General features: G+C 45.7%; 1 protein-coding gene across 1 annotated transcript; it reads right to left on the bottom strand.

Annotated features, from left to right (window-relative positions):
* Nucleotides 1–2,276: 2,276 nt before the first annotated feature.
* POFUT3 (protein O-fucosyltransferase 3) lies at nucleotides 2,277–14,399 on the bottom strand. Its single transcript, XM_074855973.1, has 5 exons — nucleotides 14,271–14,399; nucleotides 12,003–12,206; nucleotides 9,237–9,513; nucleotides 4,246–5,081; nucleotides 2,277–2,501 (listed from the first exon to the last, which is right to left on the bottom strand). Exons 2-5 carry the CDS (start codon nucleotides 12,081–12,083, stop codon nucleotides 2,277–2,279), a joined length of 1,419 nt encoding a protein of 472 aa, XP_074712074.1. The 5' UTR covers nucleotides 12,084–12,206; nucleotides 14,271–14,399.
* Between the last annotated feature and the right edge of the window lie 6,484 nt (nucleotides 14,400–20,883).

Here is a 20,883-nt window from a genome sequence, read left to right as displayed (position 1 = left end):
TGATGAAAGACCAAGAGGCCAAATTTATGTTGCTGTGGGAGCCAAGAGCTTAATGTTTATCCTCTAGAAAGGATGCATTGTGGCAGGATCTTGTGATGCTGAGTGACAATCATCAGTACACCTTCAGCCAGCTGCTCTGGAGACTCATCTTTCTACTGTGTATAGCAGTGGATGAAGATGTTACCTCTTCTGAAACACCTGCTGCTGACCACCAGTTGCTGACCACCAGTTACTTCAGTGTCCTTTCCCTCCCACTCCACCAAAGTAAAATGAGGGATAATCACCATATACTGAGATAAATATCCATCATATCTTTGGATAATATCTATCAGATTGCTCAGGAAGCTCAGGATATGACAGATTCCACCATGGAAATGAAAAAAAATCTTCACTTGTGCAGCTCCTGAGGTTTTTGAGATTGGCTTGAGATTTTTCACAAAGCAGACAGCAGATCGTCACCAAAAAAAGTTAGTCCTTCATGCTGCAGATATTCTTTGCCATCCTGGGAGCAGAAACAGAGATTCATGGCAATGCATGGGGGATTCAGCAGTTCCCTTTGCAAATGTTTGGGGTTTATGTCCAGCTCTTGGTCCTGATTTAGGAAAGCCTCTAAGTCTGGTGTTAATGCTACTTCCCTGAAGGGTTTCATTTGTGGAGCTTAGTTATAATTTGCACTGTAGATCACTGGGAAAGAGTTTAAGACTTGTCCAACAGATGCTGCGTGCAACACTGGCAAAATGCTAGTGGTGAGAAATTTTAGTGGGACTGTTTAGCTTAATCAAAACTAAGTACATGCTCATAGAAACAAGGGCCAATACTATAGGGTTTGTGGCTACAAAACTGGTCTTTCTCATGCTAGATTTAAAAGTAATAAAAAATTCACCAGCTATTTGGAGAGGAAATTTCTGTTGAGGAAACTTTTCCAAGGTAAGCAAATTTTGCAGCTGAATTTTTTGGTGTAAATGCTATTCACATCCTTCCCCATGGCTACCCATTCATAAAACAGCCAGATGCCTGACAGCAATCTTAAAATAGCCTGCTACAAGGAACAATTCCATAGAAATTATCAGACAGGTGAAAATCTGCCTTCCCAGCAATGTGAAGAACTTCATATTAGTAGTTATATTTGCCTGTGTCATCATACACGGGCAAGTGTATGACTGACTGTCCCTCATTTGAATGGCTCCATCCAGGTAATGCCATTTAGTAGATCCCGTGGAAGTTGACTCCTCCATAGACTGAGGTCAGAAGAATTTGGGATGAAAACTGCAACAGTCTGCACACCAGGCTAAGGCGTGTCCTTCAGCAAGTGATGACCAAGATCACCTAGGTTTTTTCCTTGTCAGATAAAGTAATTTGGGGTTTTCTGTGTTAAAACAGGGATGCTGCTTGCCTGCCTCTCCTTGTGCCTATTGAAGCACCCATGGACTCTGTTTCATCCCTGCCCTTTCAAGCAAATAATTCAATGTTTATATGTGACACAAATACTAGTCCATCATCAGAAAGGCAAGAAGGTAAGTCAGATTGAGGCCAGCCCTATTTCTGGGGAGTGGAGATATTCATGTGCTCTGCTTATTTTTAGCAGAAGATGTGGGTAAATCTGAGCCAGCACATTTCTCATTCAATGTCCCTGGACACTAACAGATGGTGCTTCCTTGTGCCAAGCACTAATGCACTTTACATTGGCACTCAGTGCCAGGACACAGAGCCCGCCAAGTCCCTGCTAAATCTGCTGATGCCAGGAAAATTGACAATAAATAGCTAGCCAGGGACACAGTCCTAAATTTTTCCTCTACCTCCAAAGAAGCACAGAAGTTGTACCACTGCAATGGTGTCAGCTGCTCTCCAGCTTGTGGTTATCAGTGCAGCAAAGAAGGGTCCTGGTCTGGGGGAAAAGAGGTCCTGAGACCATGAACACAGGTATGTATCCAAAGATAGAGGGAGATCCATCCATCCATGGGAATTAACTGTGTGTTTAAAACTGGGCTTTAACAACCTTGACAAGTTGTGCCTTAATGTTCAAACATCTGAACTAATGCCAATTAATATGAATAACATCATTCTAAATATAAATAAATATATGTATGTATACATATCACCTGGCAGGGTGATTCTATTGTTTAGCACTTCTTAGTACCCCTTGAGCACTGAACATAAATTCAGTCTTACAGGTCTACTTCCTCTGGCTCCCAATCTTACATATGATAAGGTCACCTACAAAAGAAAATTCCACAGACTCCTCTGAAGAGCTCACTCTGTTTTACAGGTTGATATGTTTATTCTTTGAATACAAGCATCCAAAATTCTTGAGCTGTAAAATTCCTGTTCCTTTCCACCAGGTTCCTTAGCACCCAGGCTTCTTTCTTGGATTGCTCAAAGCTTGGCATCCACATCTCTTGGAGAGAAGTCCAGCTGTGGTTTGAAGATGAGAACCAGAATGCCTCTGGTTTAGGGCAGCTCAGATGATTAACCTGAGCCCTCCAACTCTGGGGCAGCCATCCCTGGCAATGGAGAGAAATAAAAAGGCTTATTCAGGGACGCCGGCAGACAGAGAAGAAAGGTGCTATGCCATTAGTAAACTATCAAAGCAAGTCAGTGATGCTTTCTTTCTCACGACAGGCTCTAGTCATGTCCCTATGGATGTCAGAGGAGAAGTTGTCCCCAAAATGTCTAGGACAAGACCAGTCATGCTGAAAAAATCCTGAGTCTCAGATCAGGTCTGGCTGCATATGAGCAGCACCAGCACACCCAAACTGAAATTCTAAGGCAAGGAGTTCTATTTTCATAATTATATTCTGTTTCCATCTTAAATATGTACACACTTAATGATATTTTTTTAAGGACAAAAAACAAGTCATGAATCTGACCAGGAGAGCACACTAGTCTTCATAACCTTGACTAGAGAGACACAAAAGCATGGGAAAGGATTATCTGTATGCAACATTCTATACCATTCCATGGCTGTATTCCTAACTCAAAGAGAGGACATCTGTCCAGATTTGCACCAGATTCAAACAGGAAAGCCTGGTTAAATGTAATGCTTACCAGTTTGCCTTCCCTATCACTTCAGCTCACCTTAGTAACATCAAATGCGTTCTTCATCTCCCTTCTACTGGCTGACCACATAGTGTACTGCTCAGACTGTGACCAGCTAAAACATGGGCTAATGGATACAGGAGAGCTGTAGGATACTAAAGCCATTGACCAGTTCCATTACTGGACACAAAAGGGTTTTTTTGATTCATGATGATACGTGAGCTTGTGGAGAGTTTAAAAAATGGCTACCGACTCTTAGTATGTAAATCTGGAAACTTTAAAGTAATGTGGCAATTAAAATGAGTATCCATCAATTCAGAAATATATGTGGTGAGAGTTTTAAGCTTCAGTCTAATTCTATGTAATGCTCTGTTTACACCATCCAAATCCACCACAGCTAGTAGCCTCGGGAGACTGATGGTGCCCTTGAAATGGCCTTCTGATGTCATGGCTGGCATCCTTGCAAGACTGCTGGGATGCTCAGTGCTGGGCTTCCTGACAAGACAGTCATTTCTAGCTGGTCTCCATCAGCATAATTTCAAGAGGATTAGACCAGGAGGAACAAGTCCAGTTCTTCTCACAAACACACAACCTGTCTTAAATATCGATGTTTCAATGTTTAGTCATCAAACGTGGCTACAGACAATGGCATGTTGTCATTACAGGTTTGAATGTACGCACACATACACAGACCCAGACAGTCATAAAGTATTTAAGTCAGGAGGGATCTTGAGTGATCATCTAGTCCAGTTCCCCCTTCCAAAAAGGTCTAATCATATCTAATTGCCTAGGGCAGTATTGTGTTGAGTCTTAGAACACCTCCAAGGACAGAGATCTCACAACCTCTCTGGGCAAACTGTTTCCAAAATTTCCAGGTCATCTAAAGGAAGTCACCAAGTTAGGCTACTTTCTGTAGCCAGATAAAAACCTCCTCCCTGAACAATTTAAGCCTTCTGCTGAAATGACCACCAGCTCAACGATAACTGTGTATGAGCTCAAGCACTGCAGCAGTATGAGGAACACATGCTTTGGCCGTGCACCCACATATTTTGCCAACACCTTTTGACGTGACGATGCACAACGCAATGGCATTGCAGTACCAGTGATTGTAGGCTGGCCAGAAATCTGGTAACCAAACTTCCTAGGACAAATCTAAGCCCACTGCCATTTTAAAGCCTCTCTGAGACACAAGGACAAAGTCACATGTACCTTATGTTTCCTTCTGATGTTTTCCCACACTCTGTTACACACCATGCACTCAAAGGTGTCAATGTAATTATCCTGGGTGCTATCTTGCACTCCCCACTTGCGTTCCTTCATTGCTGTAAGTAGCCTTGGGTTGGAAATGTCCCCTTTCAGCTTCCATTGTAGGTAGGACTCATATTCTTGGTCATTTGTATCCAGTGCTTTGATATAGTGGGCCAGCTCCTGAGGATGTGAAAAACTGGATACCAGGATTGCACTTTTGTTACTAGGAAGCCAGTCTACAATGCTGGGAGACCCAAAGTACACCGGTACCACTCCCAGCTTCAGCGGTCGCCAGAGTTTTTCAGTGATGTAATCTTCACAGATAGCATTTTCAAAAGCAAGAATGAACTTGTACTGTGCCAGTATTTTATAGAAGTTCCCATCATCCATGGCAGTTGGATTTCTGAGATGCTGAGGAAGGTCTCTGTTATGCAGACATTCCCCATAAGAGTCTACTTCAATGTGACACATCAGCTCACGCACATAGCTGTCCCGATCAGAAGGAGGGTTGCAGTCAGACTGCACATATACAAGTGGTGCAAGCCTCTTCCTCAGGCTGTTCTTCACCTGCAGTGGGATCATGTACCTCAATGACTTCAGGACCTCTACACCCTCAAGGTACTGAGTGGTCAATGGTAGGTGAGAATGGCGGCTAAAGGTTGCAGTGTGGTTGAACAGGGTGATGGTTGGTTCGTGGAAGAGTTTGTAGTTGTTTTTTGGCGACTCTTCATGGAAAAGGGCCCAATCATGATAGTCTTTACGAGGGAGGGGTAGGCTGTCTATACTGAAGTCAGTACCTAGACAAAAGCAAACAGTGTTTAATCTGGCCCTATCTATCATGCAACACTAACTGCAATGACACAGAAGTCTAGTTTTAATCAAATATCAGCCCTACAGCCATTGCATCTATGACATTACAAGGCAGTATTGCAAAGAAAGCAATTCATGCAAAAAGAGGAGTGTTAGGACAGACAAAACCGAATTTGGCAGCAGAAGAATCTAGAGAATGGGGATCAGTAGTTAATATTAGAAATGGTTTCCTTTAAGGTCATATTGGTTTAAATGCCTCTCATTTCAAAGGCTCACTAGGAATTTTACATTTTAATGCACTGAAATTAGACTAATAAAATGCTTAATAATCCCATTTCTGTAAATAGGGGAACAGATGGTACTCCCTCTATCTATGATGTGAAGGAAATGGTTACTGCAGGGCTCAATTTGGTTCTAGTAGCAAAACAACAAAAGGATGCTAAAATGTTGGACAGGGTTAAGGAGAAAAATTACAAGAATGACTTCAAGTCTTGGAAAGACATTGTAGTATAGAGGCTTTGGAAGCCAGTCTATTTAGTTTATCAAAGAGAGCTGCCTATCAGATACACAAAGAAGTAGCTTCTGGCAGAAGATGGCTCCTCAAACTAATGCCAATAGTAGAAGAACCATATGTAAACTCTAAAAGCAGAGCACTGCAGTTTCTTGCATCTTCCTGTGAAGACACTGAGCCTCCAGAACAACTTAGGCAAGATGTGGTGGAAGCTTTAGGACAAACCTAGAAGCCTTTTCTCAAAGGCTGATCTGTGCAGAACTGAATTCAAAATACCAGCTCGTGAATCTGACCCTTGCTCTCCCTTCAGTACTGCTGTAACACACTCATACAACTAGCCTTACTGCAGATTAAATGCAAATCTTCATCAAGACACTTCCTCACTGTCTTGTAACTGTATCTGTTTTACTTAAGTACAAGCACTGAATATACAAAACTTTTAACTGGTATTGTCAAACAAGGGAGGTTCATAAACTGAAACAGTGAAGAGCAGGTTCAGAAAACACCACAAATCCCTTCTCTTTGGACAAGTTATTCTACCATCCCAGTCACACTTGTAATTTTTCACTCTGTTCTACACTTGACCTAAACCACTAACAGGAAAAAAGAGGGAGCAAGCAAAAGTCTAACACAGAATTTTGATATAAATACTAATGTATAAAGTAGGAAAAAAAATGCCCAGTGGTCTTTGCAGCTGCACTAGCCTGCCAAGATGACTCCAAGGATGACCTTATAAAACCAAAATAAGACTTCACTACTGCAGTGAAGATAGATGTTAGTTGCCAGTGACATAAAGACTCCCTATAGCACAAGATCCTTCAAGAGCATCGGGTGAGTTTTTTTAAGGCTACTAGGTATTTGACCTTCTGTTTTCCACTGAAGGGTAGTCCCAAGCCCTCAACACTAAAAGGATGAAGGGCTGTGCCACTCACTGAAAAATGCAAAATGCTATTTGCTGCCTCTGTTTTTGATGTGTTATAGTGATACAAGAAGATGAGGAAAACTGAAAGTGAATCATATTCTCACAGGGAAGCTTATAAGGCCTATCTGGCTTTGAAAACACTTTGTTCTAAGTGATGCCCAGAAGAGAAGCAGCAGTGCATATAGACAATAATGAAATGCTGTGGTTTGAAACCATAGCACTTCAGCTCTGTCTCTCGCACGGCTGCTCCCTCTTTAAGATAGTATTGCAGGGAAGAGAGAAGGAAAATGCAGAAAAGATTGAGACAATGAAAGGGATGAGAGAGAGACAAAAATGCAACACGTAAAACTTACTAAACAAGGAGACAATTAGGCAAAGAGAAACTTACAGAAAAAAATACACTATGGATCAGAGCACATCAGAATGACTGATGCTAATATAACACTTAACCTCAATCCAGCAAGAAGACAAATAGCTTTTAAGGATTAAAGGGAAGATAACATCAGCATGTTCTCTATCCCATGAGAGGAAGGAACTAAAGGAGCTTATGAGGGGATAAAAAAAGCTCAACAAGACTACAATTATGAGCAATTTCAACTTCCAAGCGATTAATCAGGAAGTCTTCGATATGTGGCAAAGTGCAGAAGAGAAAGACAGACGCTGTCAGGAGATGTTCTGCATCTTAGGAAACATCTTTCATTCAGAATTCATAATCCAAGGACTCAACACCCCAGCACAGAAAAGTTAGACATCCTCCTCCCTTAGGAACAACACCCCATGAGGCTCTGACAGCATGGCACCAGATCCAGTTCATGCTGATTCAGTTGCATTGGTAGCTCATGCTACACAGAAAACTCTGTGAAGTATGTGACACTGAAAAGGTGGAGCTGGGAATCCCTACCAAAAGCAGAGGCAAAATCAGCAAGTGGATGCCACATCTCACCTCCAGACAGGAGATGGTGGTACTTGACATCATGTACATCTAGGGGCTTCCCAGACCAGGACAGTAAGTCAGGACAAGCTGCAGAAAAGAAGGTGTTCCTAGGCGGGCAAATATCTGTACCCCGTATTTTTGCATACTGTTTTGCCTAATCTTTGGATCATTCTTCTCTTGACTAGTTCACTGACCAAGTATTAGGGGGAAATTAATGCAGTTTCTTTGGAAAGCAAAACGGTGTCCTAATCAAACCTTAGCATGGAAATGCAGATGTTCAAGTTTTCACTCAGCAGTCTGTTTAGAAGGAAGTTGTGGAATAGAGAAATCTGCCTTTTTGCAGGACTGCAGCGCAGCGCATCAAGAGGGTGGGTGTGGGGGGGTGGGTGGGGGTGGGGGGGTGTGTGAGAGAGAGAGAGAAGCTTTTCTGTACTGATGCAGCATTTTTATCACCTTTGATACCATCTATGACCCTTGTTTCTGCAGGTTTTAGCATTGTGAGATTATTTACTGTGGTTTAAAAAAAAGTAACATTTTTGCATATTTTGACACTTGTCTTTATACAGTTCATAGCTAGCATCACCAGAAAAAGAAAAAACTACAGGGAGAGTCTTTTGCTCAGTACAAATAGTCCTTTAAAAACAAGTAATTTAACCTTCTGTTAACCTTCTACAAGCCTGCTAAAAATGAATAGACCTTTTACTGCTGAAATAGAAAAACAGAATTACTAGCAGAGACCAAAATCACCAGACTTTACAGCCTTCATGTGATGCAAACCCAGCTTTCCTTGTCTTTAATTGGGTCAGCTTCTCATTCCTTTGCTGCTATTCCTTTGCTTTCATGCTTGACCACTGTATTGTCAAGTGACAAAGCTGATGTACTTGGAGGTCTGAAAAGGTTAGTGTTGAGAAGTTTTTGGTTCAATGTTAACAACCAAGCTAAAGGCCATTCTCTCCTATATTTCCAGTTCACCTGTATCCTGAATGAGTGAATGAGATTCAGGATTTTGTTTTATTTTGCTTTGTTTCCAGAACTGAATTTGCCAGTCAGAGAAAAGCATTTGGCTTTATTTTTCCATCTAAAATTCACTTTTTCTCTGAAAAGCAACTGTCTAGGAAAAAAGAACAAAATTAACAAAATAAGGCTTACTTTTAAAAGATGCATCTTTTGTGGTTTTCAGACTCACTTTACAGTGGGAAGTTTCTGAGGCAGCAGAGCCAGACCAGCTCAGAAAGTTGCACTAGCTGCTGCTCTCTGTGCAGAATCAATAGGTTTCTTTCACTATTTTCCATTTACAGTCTGCTAGCAATCTCTTGGCACATGAGGCAGCAGAGCTGCACAGTTACCAGTGAGGGCATTATTTTAAGACAAAAGACTTGCACAAGTGCAACAAAAACGTTGCAGAACCTCTGCTAGGGGTGACACACCAGAAGACTGAAAAAAGCTGGCTTGATCTCACACCGTCTTTCCATGACTTGGCAACTATGGGAAAATACCTCTTCTCCCATAAACACGGAGCACATGTGATTAGAGAGCAGCATGAGACAAGGCAACAGTCATCCCACAGATGTGCCCGGTCAGTTTTCAGAGTACTTTTACAGACAATGTGCATCTCTGGATCTCTACTTATGGGATTCAGCACCAGGCAAAGTTTAGCACGATGAGTTGTGCAAGTCTCCTGCTCTCAGTAATTGCCACCTAGATTATTTAATCTCTAAAGGAAAATAAGTGGGGAGGAAGGAAAGTTACTCCTTTAAAAAGAAACAGATCCTTACCATAGAACAGAAATGCTCTTGTCATTTGATTGTGTTGGTAGGTCTTGTTGATAGTAAAGAAGCAAACATCCTCTCCACACTGACCCAATCTCCCTGTCTCTCCAGTCAGGGGAGACCACCAGAGCAGGACGGGATAGTGATTTACATCAGTCTCTGTCTTCAAGCTACTGTGAAGTTCCTGCTTCTTAAACTGAAAAGCATGGCTCTCCAATGGCCCACTGTGTAAACTGGAGATTACTACCACCTTATTCTCTGAATTGCCCAGTTCAGTGACAACCTTCAGGGAAATAAACATACATATCACAGCACATCACTGTCATTAGCCAGGACATCTGCTTGACAAATCAAAAGTTTAAGCATCAAGCACTAAGTCTGCATGTGAAGTTTCTGTCAAGCAAAGCGGATGCATTTCACTGACTGCAGCTATCATCCAGCTGATTTATGTCAGAACAGCAAAAGCTTTAATTTGACTTTGTAAGGAGGCAGGAAATACATTTCTGTACTGAGATATGGTCACATCACATATGATTTAACAACACAAATTCTGCTTTCTCCCTGGAAAAAAAGCACAAAACCAAGATCAGCCCTTTTGTAGCCAGGTTTCTTCTGGAAATTAGCTGTAAAAAGCCCATGAAGTTTTCATGTCTCTGTGCAACCATCTGTACTCACCCCTATTAATTTTTAAGCCACTGACTAAATAAACCAGGTGCTGACAGGTCTTAAAGACAATGTGACTACAACTTCATGCCTAGGTAGAGGGAAAAAATCCCATCTGTATGCAGAGAAGTTGAAGACCTACTAGTATGAACTATCATTTACATATCTGAAACACTGTGAGGAACCTTAAAAATTCTCCACCCATAGGAGAAGTCTCTAACACTGCTCACCATCAGCCATGAGACAGAAGTCCCCAGAAAATATGTGGGATTTCTGGTGGTCATGAAGCCACAACTTTTTTCTACAGGTAGTACCTGCCATAAAAGTGTCATGGGGCAGAGAAGTCTGTTGAGAAAAGTGACAGGCATGGTGCCAGCAGGTATTGCCACAGGATACATAGCTCCTGCTCTTAGCTTTAGTGGGGCAAAGACATTCCTGATACCATGCAAATGGCTTTTTGTGCATGCACCTTCACAGGCAATGCATAATGCCACCTCAGGAACAGCTGCAAGAACGATGGGGGAACTCAAACCCACCAGACAGCTTTGGCCACAGCACTTTCACTTATCGGATGACTATGAAGGAGGATATTGGGAAGCAGGAGAGTGTTGTTTATATTAAGTGGTTTGAAAAACATTTATCTTCCCTGATAGCTTTAATGCACATACCCATTTTGCTGTTTGCTGTGTCATTCACTCTCACTGTGTAACAAAATACACTGATTGTAGCGAGACTAAATAGGCTCTGTGCAACACGGGGTACTGGGACAGCACACCCAGGAGGCTGTGCAAAGTGCAGCTGTACGGAAAAATACAGAAAACACTCCCACATTGGTGAGTGGACAAGATACTAGCTGGGGAAAAGATTCATATATCTAATACCCTGACAAGATATAACTGCAGCAATATAATTGAGATAAGTCTATAACTACCTCAGGTCCAGGTTTCTCCAGGAACACGCTCCTTCTTTGCTTACAGATTTTGCCTTGGCGGAATTTAAGGAGTCTCTATATTTGCAGAGAACTTCTAGCCCCTCTCTCTGAACAGCTGGGGGTTGATACACTCTAACTATATTGACAGCTCATGTGCTACAGCAGTCCCGGCATTAGGGCACCAAGAGTCACCATCCAGTGAACACTCCCAGGTAAGAATCCCAGCTAGACACAGGGAAGCTCTAACCAGCTCCAAACCTGCTTAGCTGTGGAGGTGCAGCAAAGTCACAGACCCTCCCAACAAAGGCCCTAAAGACTTGCTAGCATTGCTCCTATGCTAAGACAGCCATATCACCTTTGGATGTCTTGTTCAGGGGAACAGAACTGAAAGTGACCATTGAGAATCAGTGTCTGCCCCCAAGAAATGGCTCCAATGTGGAGTAGGCAGCTGGCCTGGGAGAGCTTCAGAGGTCCTTCTGCTGGCTCCACTGGGAGTTACCTGAGGAACCAGAGCCTCAGTTCAGAGCACAGCCCAAGCACAAGACATCTCTGGGGCAGATCCTGACCCTCTCATGACTGAAGTCTCCTACAGTCCCATGACTGCCAGCCACGGATGATTCAATTTGTCTAAAAGTTGTTCTCTTCTAACAAAAATCTAGGGTATCCTGCACCAGCCACAAATTAATATGTCTCTACATTGATTTTTCTCTCATGCATTTTTTTACTGACCAGCTACTGGACTTCCTAATGGTAAGAATGGCCTTTAAGTCAGGACTGATGGACAGATTTCCACTTATTGATGTGCTCAGATTTCCCTGGTCTGTTTGCCACATTAGTATGAAATGGGTCCAGCCTTGACTCCCTGCCTAATGAGGTCAAACACATGAACAGCGGAGGCAGTGCTGGATGGAGGCAATACAACATGGCATGGTGTGGCATACCACTCCTGAGAAATTTCTCCAGGAGCTGAGGAGCTAATCAAGAAAGGTGTTCTTTGTGTAATGTCACTTCTGGAGTCAGCTATTAGCACCTGGCCAATGCTGGTTTCTTTAAACACTACTCTTAAAGCACAGACTTGCATGGAAAATGTGTCGTCTTCAATGCTCTCTCTCATCTGCCAGAATTGTGTCATACTTTGAGACTGATCTCATGCATCCCCCTTCCCTTTGCCCCTGTACCTGGAGCGTCACCACAAGGAAAAAGGCAGCTGCAAAGCAGAAGCAAGATGCCCACAGTTTCTTCCTCCTCATCCTAATCATGCTGCACTGCCAGGCCTTCCAGAGCAGTTACAGCTAGGCATTAGGAAGACCAGCGTGTTTAAAGTCTTCGGCCTTTGCTGCAGGTCTTTCCCACTCCATCCTTACTCGTCTTCATGGTGACCACTGCTGAAAAAAGGTACAGCATTAATAAAGACTGCTCCTCAAGCTCAATGGTTATCTTGATGTCTACCCATAGATTTCTGTAGACGCCAGAGCCACATTTTGAAACAGCTACCCAAAAGGCAGCCGGCACAAAACAGCTCTCTCATGCACAGCCCCAGGCATCTACTCTCTCTCTGGTCATCTTGAACTTGGGCATCCTCTATAATCAAGGTTACACATACTCTCATCCTTGCAGTCAGCGTAGAGACACTGATGGGCCTGGCTCAGTCCTGTCTGGGAAGGGCAGCCGTTTTCCTGAGTTTCAGATGGCAAACTGTGCTGCTTTTCAGCTGACTCACAAACAGATTGAGTGATGAAAGACACTTCTTCCCTGGGCAAGCCCTGAAAATGCTTCTGGAGGAGGCACACAACTATCTGGCCTTGGGACTTACTACACAACAGTCTTCTGGGACTTATGTTCACCAGCGTATCTAGCCCAATACATAGAGAAAATAATCATACAGCACACAGATGAACTCTCTCCACACCTGAAAACATTTAAATTTAACGTTTCCCTTCCCCTGTAATCTACATCTGTGCCAGTCTGACTTTCCTCAAATAACCCTTCCTCTTCCCCAATGCTTTTTTTAGCTTTCACAGAGCCCTACTGTTTTGCTGCAAGCTGGATGTTACTGTGTGAAAATCCCAACTCCTGACAACAGGAGTTGGTGCAAACTCCACCTTTGTCTTAAAAGAAAAAGAAAAAAAAAAGAAAGAGGATGAGAGAAAGGTAAGACTTTACCTTTCAACACAGAGGAGTAAAGTTTGGAAATGTGTGCGTTCTAAAAGCTCAGAAAGCAGAAACATACAAAAAAATTGTTTAATAAAATGCTATTTTAAAACATCTCTTTAGAGATGTGCCCTCTGTAATTTAGGCTGATATTCCATGAAAAGTTGTATGTGATTATATTGTCTCCACGTGCATGCACCTGCCAGCTTTCCCCCTATCCTAATCTAACTCACAAAGTTCTAAAACAAAGTCCCTGACAAAGAGGGATGGGTCCCAAAACTACTGCCTGCCATAGTGCTAAGTCTGTGGCACTGGCAGCTAGAGACAAAAGAATGATCCTGGTTCTGCTTCCACTGCAACATGAGTTCTTCTCTTCCCAGTGACCATCAGAAAAGCCTCTTCAGTAAAACCTCACATGAAACCATGCTGTGTGAGTTCTGCCCTGCATAGGACAGGTGCTTTTGAAGATTTTGTGTGGCACAAAAGTGCATGGTTGCCAGCTGAGTGTTTCGCAAATCAGGTAGGATCTTTTGTAAAGCCTCTGCATCTTCTGTGACTCCTGCACTATAGCCAAAATAAGGCACCAGGTGGGGAAGGGGCTGAATTCAGCCCACAGCTGTGTTGGTGAAAATCTACTCAAGGCACACCCTGGAGCAGAACAGTATCTTTAATACCACATCTCACCCTCTGCATGGCAAAGAATAAGACTCCAATGACCCACTGAATGCCCCTCTATGCCCTGCCTTGGTAAAAGTCTAGTAATAGTCACATTTTCAGGTATTCTAGAGGGGCAACTGCCCACATCGTAGGTGTGCTGTACCTGGGTGTTACCCTAGGTCATGGCTTCATTCTTGCATTTGCAGCGCCCAACACTCAGTACTTCTACCCAGTCGTGCGATGAGATCCGTTTTTGGAGTGGGCCACACAAGGCTCTGTTCTGTCCCAACCTCGCGGGCAAAGCTGACCTTGCAGCGATTTCCCAGCTCGGTCACACTAAAGGGAGGCCCTGAGGACTTGAGGGAAGAAAGAGATCACCACCCCCGGCTGTCCTGCTGGAGCAGCAGCTCCCTCCAAACTTCCAACCAGCTCTCCTTGCCGCCTCTCCAGGAAGGAGAGCCCTGCCTCTCTGCATTTCTCCGGGCTCAGCATCCCAGTCGGTGCTAAGCCTGTCCCCACAACGCCGCCCCTTCCCTCTCCGAGGCTCAGCCTGTCCCGCAGCCCTGGGGGCTGCAGCTGCGGCACTGCTACCCGGTCTGTCGGGCATCGTCCAGCCGGGCGCCCCCCGCTGTACTCACCCTGAGAAAGTCGCTCCCGCCTCACCGCCGCCGTTCCCCTCTGGTTGGGTGTGAGGGGGATTGGGGTGGGTTGGTGGGGTTTTTTTTCACTTTGTTTGTGCACCTACTTGGCGCACGGAGGAAGGCGGGGGACGGGCGCTGGACGAGTGCTGCGCGGCGCCCCGCGGCGGGGCGGGGCGGATCCGCGCTTCCCTCCGCCCAGCTCTGCCAGCCGCGGGGTGGGGGGGGTGTCGACTCTTTTCTGGGTCCCCTGGCCCTGAAGAGGAAACTCAGAGGGCTAATCGGCCTGAGAGCGCCATCACTCCCCGCATCTTTCTGCAAGTCCCGCACTGCAAGAACTCACACACCCCCGAAAATAAATCCGTCCCTGTCACTGATTTCTGTAGCTGTTAGCATAACAACTTTTTTTTCGTTTTTTTTACAGCAGCGCCGTTATTTTAGCCGGTGCTACCCCAACGAGGACGCAGACTGACCGCATCAAGCCAGAGGGCTGTCAGGAAAAGAAACGCGTCACGGAAGCTGGGAAGCCTGAGGCGGCTGGAGAGCCGGCCCCGTCTCACCGGGACAGAGCGCATCCCTCGTCCCGCAGGCGCAGAGCTGCGGCACGCATCCCCTCTGAGACCAAGCCTTGCTCCCAGCCTTGCCGAGGCGTTCCCGCAGGGCCGTCCGTAGCGATCAGGAAACAGTCCTGGCTGCCCGCTCGGTGTTTCCAGAGGCTGGGCCCCTCTCTATGCAGTTTTTGGCATTTGCTGTTTGTCGTGAAAGGTATTTCCTTGAAAGGCTGGTTCTGCTGGCTCAGGCCAGAGCCCGTATTTATCCACCCAATGCAGACACATGAACCATGCGTGTTTGTATTTACAACACATCTATCTCATACAAACACATTAACAAAGAGATACCTGATACCTACACACTTCTGCATATGTACTTTTATTTATACACAATCACTGGAAAGTGCCAGATCTGCTGCTTCTAACCAAGACATGGCAGGCAGGGGAGGTGCAAGGGGTTGATTACCTGGGGGAGTGGGGAGGAAGAATCGAAGAGGCAGAGGGAGCACCTGATGTGCCTCGACTGAAATGCATGAGTGATGTAAATTAAGACCTTTGACACCATTTCCCACAGCATTCTCCTGGCAAAACTGGCTGCTCATGGCTTGGATGAGCGCACGCTTTGCTGGGTAAAAAACTGGCTGGATGGCCGGACCCAAAGAGTTGTGGTGAACGGAGTTAAATCCAGTTGACGGCCGGTCACGAGTGGTGTCCCCCAGGGTTCAGTTTTGGGCCACTCCTGTTTAACATCTTTATTGATGATCTAGACGAGGGGATAGAGTGCACCCTCAGTAAGTTTGCAGATGACACCAAGTTGGGTGGGAGTGTTGATCTGCTCGAGGGTAGGGAGGCTCTGCAGAGAGACCTGGACAGGCTGGAGCCATGGGCTAAGGCCAACTGGAGGAGTTTCAATAAGGCCAAATGCCGGGTGCTGCACTTGGGCCACAACAACCCCCAGCAGCGCTACAGGCTTGGGGAGGAGTGTCTGGAGAGCTGCCAGTCAGAGAGGGACCTGGGGGTGTTGATTGACAGCCGGCTGAACATGAGCCAGCAGTGTGCCCAGGTGGCCAAGAAGGCCAATGGCATCCTGGCTTGTATCAGAAATAGCATGGCCAGCAGGAACAGGGAAGTGATCTTACCCCTGTACTCGGCACTGGTGAGGCCGCACCTCGATGACTGTGTTCAGTTTTGGGCCCCTCACTACAAAAAGGACATTGAATTACTCGAGCATGTCCAGAGAAGGGCAACAAAGCTGGTGAAGGGTCTGGAGCACATGTCGTATGAGGAGCGGCTGAGGGAACTGGGGTTGTTTAGTCTGGAGAAGAGGAGGCTGAGGGGAGACCTCATCGCCCTCTACAACTACCTGAAAGGAGGTTGCAGAGAGCTGGGGATGAGTCCCTTGCAAGTAACAAGCGATAGGACAGGAGGTAATGGCCTCAAGCTGCACCAGGGAAGGTTTAGACTGGATATTAGGAAGTATTTCTTTACAGAACGGGTTGTTAGGCATTGGAATGGGCTGCCCAGGGAGGTGGTGGAGTCCCCATCCCTGGAGCTGTTTAAGAGTCGGGTTGACATAGCACTTAGGGATATGGTGTAATTGGGATCTGTCAGTGTTAGGTTAATGGTTAGACTAGATGATCTTCAAGGTCCTTTCCAACCTAGATGATTCTGTGATTCTGTGAAATTGCACAAATGCACACAGGTCATCTCCTGACTCCATGGTGGGTCATGCCTGCAGCCTTCCTGAGAGGCTCACAGAGGTACCCAATGGACAACCTAAATCGAGCCCTCTGCGGCAGTTTAAGTGACCCCTTTCATGCTGGCTCTTGCCCCCTTTCCTCCATAGCTATGCTTGCTTGCAGGCCATTTGGAGCAGCACCCACCTCTTGCTGCACATACTGGACAATGGAGCTCTGATTTATCTCTGAGCTACCATGCTGAAAACTAGTAACTGAGATTGCAGCGCTACAACATGACAGATTTATTTCATAGAACCGTAGAATGGTTGGAAGGGACCTTTAAGATCATCTAGTTCCAAACCCCCTGCCACGGGCAGGGACACCTTCCACTACATCAGGTTGTTCAAAGCCCCGTCCAACCTGGCCTTGAACACTGCCAGGGAGGGGGGATTCACAACTTCTCTGTGTAACCTGTTCCAGGATCTCACCACCTTCACAGTAAAGAATTTCTTCCTTATATCTAACCTAAATCTACCCTCTTTCAGTTTAAAACCATTACCCCTCATCCTATCACTACCCTCCCTGATGAAGAGTTCCTCCCCCTTTAAGTACTGGAAGGCTGCTAGGTCTCCCTGGAGCCTTCTCCAGGCTAAACAATCCCAACTCTCCCAGTCTGTCCTCATAAGGGAGGTGCTCCAGCCTTCTGATCATCTTCGTGGCCCTCCTCTGGACTTGCCTGCTGAAGCAGGTCCATGTCCTTCTTACGATGGGGGCTCCAAAGCAGGACACAGTACTCCAGGTGGGGGATTCATGAGAGCAGAGTAGAGGGGCAGAATCACCTCCCTTGACCTGCTGGCCGCACTCCTCTTGATGCAGCCCAGGATACAGTTGGCTTTCTGGGCTGCAAGTGCACATTGCCAGCTCACAGTCAGTTTTCCATCCACTAATTCCCCCAAGTCCTTCTCCACAGGGCTGCTCTCAATCCACTCCTCGCCCAGCCTGTATTTGTGCTTGGGATTGCCCTGACTCATGTACAGGACTTTGTACTTGATCTTGTTGAACTTCATGAGGTTTGCACAGGCCCACCTCTCCAGCCTGTCAAGGTCCCTCTGGATGGCATCCCCTCCCTTCAGAGCATCAACTGCAACACTCAGCTGGGTGTCATCAGCAAACTTGCTGAGGGCGCACTCAATCCCACTGTCCACTTCACTGACAAAGATGTTACACAGCGCCAGTCCCAATACTGACCCCTGAGAAACACCATTCATCACTGCTGTCCATTTGGACATTGAGCGCTTGACCACTACTCTTTGAGTGCAACCATCCAGCCAATTCTTTATCCACTGAGTGGTCCATCTGTCAAATCCATGTCTCTCCAATTTAGAGACAAAGATGTCATGCAGGACAGTGACAAATGCTTTGTACAAGTCCACATACATGACATCAGTTTCTGTTCCCTTATCCAACAATACTATAACCCCATCATCAGGCATAATTTGCCGTTAGTGAAACCATGCTGGCTGTCACCAATCACCTTCTTATTTTCCATGTGTCCTAGCATAGTTTCCAGGAGGATCGTGGAAAGGATTTTTCCTTCACTCTTTGTTTAGAGCTTCATTACAGCTCTCATCCTATTTGTTGCTTCTTCCCAAAGGTCCTAGTTGCCAGTCATACTTTTAAGTAGAAGCTTTGGGTGGGGTCTTAATGTTCTCTGTGAAGTGTGGTTACAGGTATCAGACATGTAACGTAAATGATCTCCACTAACTCTGAGCCAGGAGACATATGCTAGAACTTTCAAGTATTATTTTGTAAAGCAGATCTATGCTAAGATAGACTAATGCTTTTGCAGGCCTGACTAAAGCTTTCAGAGTGCCCCAAGGCTGCGAGGATTGAAGCTAGCATGCCACAAGAAGTGTGCAGTTCAGTAAATTAAACTGAGCGGTTAGGGACAGATCAGAAGCCTAGTACAGTTAATAGAATGATTTGCTGTGATCCCACTGGGTTTTGGTCTGGTCCATCACTTTAAAACTCAGTTATACTCATGGCTTTCAAGCTTCCTAACTTGCAGACTCATAAGTTGCTCTCATGAGGACACAACTTGTTTGTAACATGCTTCAGCTTCCTGCAACAGGCTTGCTTTTCTCAGTTACCATTCCTCAAGCCTTTAGAAGCAGTCCACAGACTCCAACACCCACAGGTTCAGACTGAAAATGCAGAAGCTTGTCCTAAGGGCAGTGGGATAGCTATCCTATCTGCTGTCTGCCCCATGTTGGACCAGGTCCATCCAGTGGCTGGCATCAGAGAAGCTCACTTTTGTTTCTTGTCCTGCTATGCCACTCTGAGGAAATTAGCTCCTATTGCAGAACCTGGCCTGTCTGTAATCCATGTACCAGTATAAGCAGCGGCAATGCCAGGTCATTACCTGTTAGTTCTGGAGGAAGCACGAACAAAAAAAACCAAATTGTTGCTCAAACAGCAGAGCTAATAAAGCATTCATAAAGATCTGCGTCTCAAGTGTCCTCTGCCCATGCAGAGCTATTGGTGTCTAATGAACTCACAATGCAACCTTTGCCTCAACAGGTCAGGAACAGTGACTTTCCTTTCTGCTCTGTCTCTTACAAAACAGGATTTACTGCCTTTGAGGTTTCTCTCACTCATATGTGCACAGTTTCTCTGATCTGGTTATAATATACCATGTTCCTTTTTAGGCCTGTCTTGGTGCTTCTTCTCGTTTTTCAGAATGTTCTGCATTTTATAACTTTCGTCTTTCACTTAGCTACTGCTGTATATCCTCTGTCTCTAGGTATGTCTTTCTCCATTTCCTTTCTGTGCTATTCATAGTCCTGTAGTCCAAAGCAACCTTTCAGTAGATTGTTCTTTTTTTCCCCTCCCTTATGATATTACTATAGTCTGTATTACTGTAATATCCAGAGGCACTAACCAAACTATGCACTCCAGTCACTATACAAACATCCCAGCAGAAACAAATGAAGTCCCCAAGTGTACCATTAAAATGGGGCAGAAAAAAATCAGAGAGGCAAGGAAAGCACAGTGGTCAGGTAACTTCCCAAAGGAGAAAAAGCTGCTCTGTGACAGAAGAAGCACCTACAGGCCCAGTTCTTCCTTGTCCTGGATCTTGTGTTTCGATTTGCAGCTGAGCATTTATACTCCCTCATTTCACCTCTGGCAGCATTCTTCTTTCCATAAAATCACTGTAAAAGATGTGACACACCTACAGTCCGTTCAACTTCATCACCCCAGAATTAAAGACTTTAACCTTTTCCACCACATATAGAATGATTTCCCACCTCCCTGAATATACAGCACAGATGCATGGCCCTTACTATACGTGTGCTCTGCCTGTCTTTAACCCCCTCCTCCCCAAAGCATCTCAGCATGCCCTGGATTATGAACCTGTAACATCGGGTCAGTTGCTTTCCTAATGACTTTCTTCAGCTCTGCTACTTTGTTCTACTGACCAACATCACTTCAGAGGATCTCCTGCCTTCCACAATTTCACCCACTGGTAACAACTGGCTGTTTCAAAGCCTGCTCTAATTCCACCTTTTACAGAGACCAACCACATTCCTCAGCCTTGCCCTGTCAGAAAGTTCGACTGAAATGGTGCCATTTTGTGAGTTTCCACTGGGGAGGAAACACAGCTCACCATTCCTGCCACACCACAGAGCCTGAGCATCGGTAATGCCAGGGACCTGCTATTTGCAGCGTTCTAACTTTCCACCTCAGCTGCTGCAGCAGCATTTCCCAGAACCTCTTGTCTCCCCGTGCATTCCCACGGTGTCAGTCTGGTGCTGTTGGTCTTACTGCCTTGCATCTGCAAACCCCAATATTGGTGCTAGAGTGGGTTCTCACAAGAAATACACTACTGCTGGCATGAGAAATGCCTCCCTTTGCTTTTTCTGTCTCTGATTTTAGTTTATAGTAGTGTAAACCAAGCATGAAGTACAACAAATACCAGCCACCCAAGTAACAGCTGAGCACTGCCCTATAATGTGTGGGCAGGGACGTGACCACTGGTCACTGCACAACGCTGGTAGACCCTGCTGGGTCTACAGGTTTTCGTCAGGGCATGGTGGAACGGGAAAAGTGAACTGGAAAAGTACCCGGGGCCCGGGCCGACCCAACCTCCCGCCGCCTACCCCGGTACGTTTCTGACGGTTAATTAGCAGACCCGTGGATTAAAACTCCTCGGGGCGCAATGCGACCCCTGGGCGCTGCAGCTGCCGGGTCCGCGGGGGAACCGCCCTGCCCGGCGGCGGGAAGGCCCTTGCTCGGCCCCTGCCGCACAATCCCCGCCCTCCGTGCCAGGGGAGGCGATGGCGAGCCACGCGACGCTCTGCCCCGCCGCCGCACCGCCCCGGA

The sequence above is a fragment of the Strix uralensis genome, chromosome Z (genome assembly GCF_047716275.1).
Source record: "Strix uralensis isolate ZFMK-TIS-50842 chromosome Z, bStrUra1, whole genome shotgun sequence".
Lineage (NCBI taxonomy): Eukaryota > Metazoa > Chordata > Aves > Strigiformes > Strigidae > Strix > Strix uralensis.
This window is presented reverse-complemented; position numbering and strand designations above follow the sequence as displayed.

Excerpts from the sequence above, each read along its gene's own strand:
- POFUT3 (XM_074855973.1), bottom strand. The coding sequence starts at position 12,083 with ATGATTAGGATGAGGAGGAAGAAACTGTGGGCATCTTGCTTCTGCTTT. Across the intron at positions 9,514-12,002 it reads TCCTTGTGGTGACGCTCCAG|GTTGTCACTGAACTGGGCAA; the intron begins GTACAGGGGCAA and ends ATTTCCCTGAAG. Across the intron at positions 5,082-9,236 it reads AAGAGCATTTCTGTTCTATG|GTACTGACTTCAGTATAGAC; the intron begins GTAAGGATCTGT and ends GCTTTTGTCTAG.